Source organism: Mycetomoellerius zeteki, unplaced genomic scaffold, assembly GCF_001594055.1.
Source record: "Mycetomoellerius zeteki isolate Tzet28-1 unplaced genomic scaffold, Tzet1.0 scaffold98, whole genome shotgun sequence".
NCBI lineage: Eukaryota > Metazoa > Arthropoda > Insecta > Hymenoptera > Formicidae > Mycetomoellerius > Mycetomoellerius zeteki.
Window position 1 is genome coordinate 1,505,504 of NW_017258021.1, and position 10,337 is coordinate 1,515,840.

The 10,337-nt window shown below is 34.8% G+C and overlaps 1 protein-coding gene across 4 annotated transcripts in view; it reads left to right on the plus strand.

Annotated features, from left to right (window-relative positions):
• LOC108730868 (putative leucine-rich repeat-containing protein DDB_G0290503) overlaps positions 1 to 9,757 on the plus strand; it is a 20,723-nt gene extending 10,966 nt beyond the window's left edge. Inside the window, exons 1-11 of one of the 4 annotated variants that reach the window (XM_018460806.1) lie at positions 2,589 to 2,694; positions 3,212 to 3,327; positions 3,402 to 3,541; positions 3,622 to 3,751; positions 3,895 to 4,032; positions 4,095 to 4,271; positions 4,754 to 6,058; positions 6,645 to 6,793; positions 7,200 to 7,576; positions 7,656 to 7,934; positions 8,230 to 9,757. In XM_018460806.1, the coding sequence (XP_018316308.1) occupies positions 3,217 to 3,327; positions 3,402 to 3,541; positions 3,622 to 3,751; positions 3,895 to 4,032; positions 4,095 to 4,271; positions 4,754 to 6,058; positions 6,645 to 6,793; positions 7,200 to 7,576; positions 7,656 to 7,934; positions 8,230 to 9,551 (4,128 nt within the window). In that variant the 5' untranslated portion in view covers positions 2,589 to 2,694; positions 3,212 to 3,216 and the 3' untranslated portion in view covers positions 9,552 to 9,757. Of the gene's footprint in view, positions 1 to 2,588; positions 2,695 to 3,211; positions 3,328 to 3,401; positions 3,542 to 3,621; positions 3,752 to 3,886; positions 4,033 to 4,094; positions 4,272 to 4,753; positions 6,059 to 6,644; positions 6,794 to 7,199; positions 7,577 to 7,655; positions 7,935 to 8,229 lie in introns of those variants that run through there. The other 3 variants (XM_018460805.1, XM_018460807.1, XM_018460808.1) reach the window with 3 other exon arrangements.
• Positions 9,758 to 10,337: the final 580 nt, after the last annotated feature.

Genomic DNA, 10,337 nt, shown 5'->3' on the forward strand with positions numbered 1-10,337 from the left:
CAATGGCTGCGTTCAGCAGACTCAACAGTTTTGCAACCGTTTTATGATTGTCTGCTGAGATAGGACCATTCTTCTAGATCTAAAAGTATGATCCAATTAGCGCGAAGGAAACTTCCAACAGTTGCAAAACAAATGTTCTGCTGAACGCAGCCAATCGCTCACTGAGCGCTCAGTGAGCTCTTGTATCTGTTTGATCTATATTTTTAGTTCTAACGGAATATGCCAATAAAATGCAAACACTCACTGAGCGCTCATTGAACGGCTGTAGTACTAAATGCACCCATTATTGAGACATCATATGACGTCACTTTATTACTTGAAGTCGAGTTGAACGTCACTTTATTACTTGGGATCGGTTCCATCTTTATTTTACCCAACAAATTTTACTCGAGCGTTCTTGATTCAAATTGTACACTCAATAATTGCATGAAAACATCACACCCTTTGCTTGGGGGAGAAAAAACCATCCCATGTGAGAGGAAGAAAAAAAACGTCACGCCGCTTTTTAATGACGCATCCCGTTGTTTCGCATGCATCGTTACAAAGTACACAATGATCCACTATTACAAATCGAATCGATCGCGTGTATCGCCGATGCATATGTACACAGGATAGATCGATTGGGAAGCGCACGTTGTCGCGCGATTACAAACTGTTACGTGTTTATGTATTAGCCACAATGTAACGAAGGTGGAGCACTCTGTGCGATTGCTATCCTCAAGCAAGGGTGACGTTAATTAATATAAACGTTCGCATGCAAGCTTATCTCGCGTCACATGCGCGCAAATTTTCCTCTATTTCACACTGTTTTGCCTCTTGAATATAAAATTTGTATCATTAATGCCTGTTTCTATCAACATAGATTAATTTTAATCTCGATTCAATTTATATTCTTTATCTTTTTCTTTTTTCGTAGAACTAGAAAAAGATGAAGAGTTATATAGTTCAACAGAGATTCAAGTTAAACTACGTTGGTAGAAACAGGCATAAATTAAATTATTAAGTGGCTCTTTTGTGCCACTCTCAGTATTGTACACTCTAATTTTATTTTATATGCTACAACTTTTTTATTAATATATATATATATATATATAAGAGCACATATAATACATCATATAATAATTAAAACTTCCACTGGTTTTTTCATCGAGGGAGTTACGCGTTTGACGGGTAATCTCTGTCTTGATACATCGTTAAATGCCAACGTTTCGTGAACGTTGTAGTTCACTTCATCATAGCAAGTAACTTGATACAATATCGCCCTGATGAAGTGAACTGCAACGTTTACGAAACGTTGGCATTTAACGATGTATTAGAGACACGAAGATAACCCTATTATAACTTCCTTAAAGATAGTAATGTTCGGTTTTACCAATACAGATTAATCTCAATTTACTCTTCATTTTTTTTTTAATTCTTAGACTTAGAAAAAAATGAAGAATTGAACCGAGATTAAAATTAAACTACAGTGGTAGGAATGGACATACATTTAATATATTTCTTAAATATATTCTTAATGGCATTTTGATGGAAAAAAGTTTATTACAATATATTCATTTTTATTCGATATTTTTGTACAATATCCATGCATTACACTTGTGACAAAAATATAGTGTCCACCGAAGAGTTAAATTTATAACATTACAATATTAATTGTTGATTAATTACAATATTAATTATATTATTAAATTAGTTCTATTCTCGTGATGTTTTAATTTAATAATAATGTAATATTTGATAATATTTATAATTTATTCATTATGTCATTATATTATTATTACAAACTATATCATAAATTTGAAATTATTAAACAATTTATATGCCACGTACAATTTTAATTTTATAAAGGATATATTAAATATTTTTTACCGTAATTACGTAAAACGCTCTTTGATCGTCAAAAATGCAATAAATGTAAATGAATGCGTGTCATAATGTAATATGTAACGCGCTGTTCAACTATATCTCTTATTTTTAAAGTACATAACTGATCAGTTGAATCATTATCGTAAGCAATGATAGTGGCACTAAAATATAACGCAATAGAAAAGCATATGGAAAACCGCAATGAGACTACGATCACGATAGTCTCACGCAATTTTTCATCGTTATGCATAACGAGACAAGAATGGTGAAGTGGTTACAGACTCGTCCGTAGTGGAAATATTTCGTGACCGCCTCTTCTGATGGATCGTCGTCTCAGCGTAATTACAAGGCAAACATTCGTGTTATTCTTATCGACGTTCAACTGCACCTCACGCGAGTCGAAACTGGCCGATCCGTCCGGCTGATGTTCGTATTTGGAACGAAATGCCTTCCCTTCGTTTATCGGATGACAACGGCAATGATGCGCCTATATGAAATTACAGGTGTTCGGAAGCGAAAGCAATTTGCCGGATGGACATCGGCGATCGGCAATTTATTGTCACGCTTTGATTCGATACGAAACTGAATTTACAACGCGTGATACATCGATCACGTTTAAGAAGAATTAATTAATCTTTTATTCATGGAGGGGGACGGTCAATGATAAACGAGCAAAAAACATTTTGTTAATAAGAACGTCTAAATAATTCACATTGATTACGATAATGTAGATCGTCGAGGAAAGTTTATTTTTGAACGGAATATCTAGCTAATAATTAGACGAACTGCGTGGTAGGGGCGAGAGACCTTGCTTCAAATAGTGGCAAGGTTAGACTTTTTTCTAACTACATAATACTCTTTGTACAACGGCGATATTAGGTCACCGCCGTTTGTTCTGCACTGACGGTGTCATAAGCGACGATAATGATTATGCACGTGTAACAAGACATGCGCCTTTTAAATAGACACGTGATTCTATCAGCGTAATTAACGGCGTGGTATTGCTCGTCATTAGAATTATGATATTCTGATAACAATCAACTGTGATATTTCAACCGTTTTTGCTCTTTGGCATCGTATAATTAGTTATCATATCATTAATTTGATATTATTTAATAAATTTGTAGAGAAAATGTGCGTCTAGGCCAGCTTGTACTGACGGTGAATAATTAATTCGCGGCATGAAAAAATATTAATTTCTGTTTAAAATTAATTACAATCTCTCTCTCTCTCTCGCGCGCACATTGTTCACAATGTTTATCTTGATGAAATAAAATTGATGCATCTTAATTTATTTAATTTTATATCGTTGCTTGTTATAAAATGATTCCATCTCTTGTTACAGGTAAAATGTCGTACAAGACTAGAAAGCGAAAAGAGGTCGAGGAGCGCAAAGTAAACGATGGGGAGCAAGACAATTTTACCGATGAGACGAGGGAGGAGATGGAAACGATGTGGGAAGTAATTAAAGTTCCTCATTATTTTATTAGATTCTTAGTCATATAAAAAAAACGACACTTACGATACTTTTTCAGATACCACAAATTTTCCATTTCCTCTACTTAACAAAGGAATCTCTTAATATACCTCAGTTATCTTTGTACGAAATGGAAAGGATGCTGTTGATACCGAGGGCCTCTAAACAATTAGCAAACATCATGACGTGTTTGTTGAGGTACATATATTAAATCCAACTAGATTTAACTATGTGAAAAGATATACATTATGATACAAAATTTGATTTCAAAATTCTAGTTCCCCGATAACGAAAGTAAAGCTACGCAAGGTACCACCGATGCCATATGAATTTTGGACCAATATTCTCGCGTATAAAATATCAAGCTGGTTCAAAATTTATCGTGCGAAGCATAAAGATGCAACTAAAGTATGTATTGTCATAAGTTTGCGTTGCAAACTGATAATATTTATAATTTTACATCAAATATGTACGCAACATTATAGACACACATACATATACACATGATAACATGCACCACAGTGATCAGAAATATGATCAAAGATTTTTAGGTTCTAGAAACTATTGGTGTTGAACCAGAATTCTGGAATGTTTTCCCTGAAACTTCGATGCTCGATGGCAAAGACTTTGAAGATCTTAGCTTCAAGCAAAGGGTCTGGCTGCTAAAAACTGTCTGTGATACAATCATGGTGAGTTAGCGATCATCTAAAAAATAAAAAGTTGTCAAATTAAACTGCCATAATTCTTGTAGCATACTAGAAAAACAGTTCAAGAAGATATAGTGAACCAACCATGGGAAGACCTGTTTGAAACGTTTTTAGGAATGGATCGTAACGGGGCGAGATACATTTACTTTCCTCAATTTATGCCGAACGATCTCAGAATTTACAGGCATTCTCTGGACAATAAGATTTTGTCAACTGTTAAGGTAATTCACTTATTCTTCTGTGAAATCTGACTAATGCCCATTTCTACCAATGTGGATTAACTTTAATCTTGGTTTAATTTACTCTTCTTTTTTTTCTAATCCTTGGAATTAGAAAAAGATGAAGAGTAAGTTGAACCGAGATTAAAGTTAATCCTAACAGTGTCTTTACATAAACTCAATTTGTTCTTTGAAAAAAATAATATAGGAAAATATTCTATATGAACAATCGCTATAATTACATATCTTTCCCTACTAATATAATGGTTAATAAGTTTTAATATAATACGATTAAAAATATTCTCAAAAATGTCGGTATTCATAATGTAGATTCCTAGTTTTAGAAAGTTTTAAAATATTGTATTATATATTACGATATTTTGTATAAGTTGTGCATATTTGTTTCACATATTTGTATATTTGCAAGTTTTGTATATTATACAAGCTATATAAACATATTAATTAATAAACTACGAATTTTGCAGCCTGTCAGACAAGAGCAAGAGATGAAGGAAAGGAGCAAATTTATTAGATACAAAAAGAGAAAATTGCGAATACACAATAACTTATCTGATCACAGGCTTGAGAATAGAAACGATGATAAAGATCTTAGTAATAACGATAGCACCACAGGTTCATTTATCAGTGAGGATACGAATTTGAGTAGTATCAGCACGTGCAGTAATAACAACAACATAAGCCTGGACACTATAAGCAGGAAGCGTCGCAGGAGTTTGTCAAAAATGTCCGAGGAAAGTTCAAATGCGAGATCCAGCGGTTATGACACCCATAACTCCAGCGATACCAAATCTGTCGATGACGAGTCATCGCCGATGTTCAAAGGTTTTACTAATACTCAGAATGACAATTGCAGTATAGGAATAATTAACGAAATGTTACATGATTTGAAAACTGAAATCGATGAAGAAGAAAAAATGAATGAACGCGAAAACAGTAGTGAATTAGTATCACAAGAAAACTTAGTGGAATTGTACAAAAATACTATAGTACTCTGTGATGAAACATTTGGCGAAAAAGATGAGAACGAGAAATCAGGTGATAATTTGTCCAATAGTTCAAAAACAGACGACGAGAAATTAAATGAGATAATTAATGCCGAAAGTTCCAAATTACTTGAAGATGTATATTCCAAAAATATTCCCGCCAGTAATAATGTAAGTGATATTTCAATGAAATTGACATCTAAATCAGATGACGAGAAACTGAGTGAAACGAAAACTAGTGACAGTACTGTTAGCACACGTGAAAACAGTTTAAATAAAAAAAGAACTTTTAATGAGTTGTTTTATTCATCTTCCTCTATTAATAGTACGTCATTAAGTGAAGAAGTGACTAGACAGTATCTGAATAAAACGCTACCAGTGATAGAAGCAGAATCAAATAATTTGAGAGAAGGAATGAAGCTACGATCTCGAAATGTAAAGCAGTACAATAAAAAATATACAACTGAAACGAGAGGTGAGATAAACGAAAAACAGGAAATAGAAGACGATAAAATGAATGAAACAGATGAAGAAAATTTAAGTGAGCCGCGATTACAAACAAACATGGATTACGATTTGGACAATGACGCAAACAATACTGATATCGATTACAATTTGCGAACATCCACGAATCCGAAGACAGATGAATGCAAACAACGTTTTGACAAGATGTTGTCTGATCTTAGCGTTTCTGATTTTCATCTTGTAGTTGACAATGTGGAAGAATTACGAGACCTCATTGCCAGTTTTTCAGAAAGTGATTTGGAAAGCAATAATTCCAATAATGTAAGCTTGATGATGTGATTAATGATTATCTCTAATATTTTTAGCATTTTTGTCATAGCCTCGTTCCATTATGGTCACTGTACTCGTATAATATCCGGCTATTTCTACATGTTGCTTGATCACTTTTTTTATTTGTTTGACTGCCGGCCATTTCACAATAGTCATTTGACCACTGTTTCTCTTACACTCTTTTATGGACCTACATCGGATATTAACACAATTAGAATGCTCTTTTGAATTAATATCCATGCTATTGTATATGTGGTATATGTTACTTCTGCGACTTATTTAATTAGTTGAGTAAAAAAAAGGTTAAAATTGCGATATTTAGAATGCATGTTTTAACGAATAACGATTACTGAGTAAGTCTAAAAACAATGGTCGAGATGTTTATAATTAATTTTTTCATGTAAATTTGACTAATAAATTTGTACACATCGATATCAGCATGGGTTCTCATTGACTAATGTATATCTCTCTCTCTTATTGATTTACTCTTAGAACTTTCTTTGCTAGTTTATTGTCTAATATATTTATTCATAATATTTTGCTTACATATTGGCTAAAAATTATGCTGCGTTTACAGGCGGAAATTATTCCTTTGTGTGAAGTAAAGTTGGTAAAGAAATTGACTGAATTATTAAGTTCTGTGGAACCAGTAGAGACAACTCTAAAGGATACAATGCGAAAAGCAAAGGCAAAACTTCAAAGGGAATGGTCTAATTTTAAAGAAGGGTATGTATAGCAACATGTGTATTTTTATATCTTACAATGCGAAGTAATTGGACATTATTTCTTTAAATCTCATACATTGTCACACAAAACGATCACAAAAAAGAATTATAATTAAAAATACTATGAAATATCGTCTCATCACTATTTTGCTTTATTAACGCACATTTGCGAAATATTTTGACTTCGATTAGTAATACACGTAACAAAATAATGTTGTGCATCTTCATAACTTTTCATATCTTTTCATTTTCATTGTCTGGAGAATTCGAATTACCTGACGCCTTGAGATTGCTACAATCCATGTGTGATTTACGATGTGGTCGTTGTCCACACTTCTTCTAGTAACGTTAAATGTTAATCACTTTTGTCGAGCACGTATGGTAGACAAACATGTGATGTGTTGTAGCAGTGTGGAGGATCAGGACTCATCCGGTGAGAGTGGTCTCAGCTCTAATTGGTGGGTTCTTGGGACGCAGGGCAGGGATCCACTCTCAACTCCCGGAGACGCAACGTTACAAACGTTACCGCAATCTGCCTTATCCCCACTTGGCACCAAAAACACACAAAAACAATCACAAGTCGAGAGCGAAAACGAAAGTACGGTCAAAGATTTTAAACAAAGTCACCACGAGAGCCGAGAGTCGAGTGACGAACGACAAAATGGAAATAACAATAAACAGTCAGAGATCAAGGCGGCATCAGGAAGAAACGAAGTTGCGGAAAAAGAAAAGAAACTGGAAGTCAAACAAGACGGAGAAAACGAGAACGCGTCAAACGACGAAGGTATTCTTTTCCGTCACCTTGATTTCCCATTCGGTTGTCTTATTCTTCTTTCGTACTGAAAATAATACGTCCTTCGCAGATGCAACGCAGGAAACACAACATAGTAGACGGGTGTTACGAGCGCGCGGCGTCTCTTCATACACAGAACAGCTTTATTCAGATGACGAGAGCAATGAGGACGAGCTGGAGAAATGGGCCGACGTTGAGGCAGTGTACGCGGCTCCCGGCACACAGGCCAATACATCCGCTTCTCACACTAATTCGAAAGAACGAAACACTGACAACTGGTCGGACGAGGAGGACTCAGACCAAGATTGGATTCTACCGAGCTCTCGCAAAAGGAAAAATAAACGTTCGTGTGAGTATCTAATCTTGAAGAAAAGCTGTACTATTATATCTTTTCTCTATTGAGGCTAGATTTTTAATAAAATTTGTTTTTATTTGTATGACTTAACTATTTATATTGAAATTATTATCTTAGGCTCGTAGCCCTCTTTTATATTATTATTTAAAATTTGTTTTGTTTGAATATGAGAATATAATTAATAATTTTAATATAAAAGAATACTGGTAGAAAAAAATCGAAAGTACATATTATAAATATCAATAAATTTTGTAACATTTTTATAACTGTAAAATTTGTGCTGTTTTAGCTACCAATCGAAGATTAAAATCATTTGAACATAAGGTACAGAACATCACGGAAAATACGGCTCAGAGTAATGTTGCGTCTGATGTTTCTCATCCTAATGCGAAAATTATTAAAGATAAGTTGAAGGATAAACTCAAAGATAACAAGCCTGAAAATGCAGCTGCTTCGCAAATCCTTGGTAACACCGTTACTTCTGCAACGCAAAGCAACACAAATAAAAGAGAAGTGCCTTCCATGGACACGATTTGTAAGATTGAATCTGTCAAGAGTGTGCATTCGGAACTTGACATCAAGGATGAGGGTCCGGTGTACGAGTCCAATCCAAATGCTACAAGCCAGCAATACGAACAGAGCAATTACGAACCCACGAATCCGCAACAAAAATATTATTATATGGTGCCACCGAATCCTGGAATGGTGCCCCAGGGGGCGATCATCCAGGGAGCCGTGACGCAAGCTCCGCATGCGACTTACTACATGCAGCAACCTTACATAATACAGGCTCCACAGGGCAAATATCTACCCCCTCCTCAACAGCAGCAACAGTTTGTTTATCAACAGCAAAGTCCGCAGATAATGGCTCCACCATACGTCAACAATACAAATTACGTGTCTTATGTAGCGGTTGCAACACAGCCTCAAACAGAGTACATGGTTGCACCTGGGCTGATGACAAATCAACCGAATTCGCAGAATCCGATTCATTGCGCTCCCAGACTGCAAAATAGGCACATCCAAAATAACAGACAACCAGCACCACGACAGAACTTACAGCATCTTAATGGTACGATAATAAGAAGCACACCTGTCAGAGGTCAGAGGCCCACCAATTCGAAAAACGTCCCTTTGTCGAGGCAAAGGCAGAAAACATCACAGACATCCAGCACGGAAAACAGCAGTCAGAAAGTCACATCTCTAATTATGCTCAGTGATAGCGACGATGAGATAGAAATGATCATTATGGAGAAGACGCCCAATACCTCAGAGAAAACCTCAGCCAATAGAGCTAGATTATCGGAGTCTCAAAGAATTGCTAATCAATTTAGACAGAAACCTACGATCACTTCGGACATCACTGTCCCTTCGACGAAGGGCATTCTCTCACCGCAAATCATTCAACGAATGAGCCAGGGCGGTATATCCATCACGCCAGTGAAGAACAATCCGCCGCCAACGACGAATCCCAACACGCAGCTGGTGGTGGTCGTAAACGAGACCGGAAGTCACTATGCCTTGGCACTACCTAATGGCAGCAAACTCATACTCACTCCAGAACAGGTGGCGCAGATTAGAGCTTCAAATGGAGGGAAACTAATTTTGTAGAGCGTGCAATTATTTCATGTTACACAAATCGTGTGCGTCTTTGTTCTGTTTCTTAATTTTTCACAATCGCAACATGTAAATCTGATACACGCAAGTTTTATCTTCATAACTTGCCGATTTAGTCATTAGTCTGTAAAAACAGAAATTTATTGACGAGGTATATCTCGTCATATAAACGCGAATGTTTGAAAAGAATTAAGTTAAAGGTTTTTATAGATTATCTATAAAATCTATCTTCCGTTATATGATGTACAAAGAATATCTTTAAAAAATATTTCTTAATTTTAATTTCTTTTCACAATATGTGTATAGTAAATAATGATCTTAAGTATAGTATAATATGAACTATGAATATTGAGGCCGGAAATAATAGAATTTATATTAAAATTTCGTATTTCTTTCATATTCTTGGAACAATCACGCATGTATATTGCATGGGTACAAAAATATTAAAATTTTCGCTAATAAAGTCGGGTTTATAATTAAAATTGCAGAATTAGCGCGAAATATTGTTATAATATTTGTAAAAAATATGAAAACGCTTTTTAATTTTTTTAATAAATAGTATTACGAATCACATAAATGCTTCATCGAATGAATAATATACATGATGTTGGATACATACATGAAATGCAAATTAAATGCAGATTTATGTCTGATTTTAATTTTGTTATTATAATAAACAGAAATGAGATAATATTGTACCTAGTAGACACTAATATTTAGAGTTTCATGAAAGATTTATGAATTTCTATAAAAGAGGTATTATTGATTCGATAATACGCA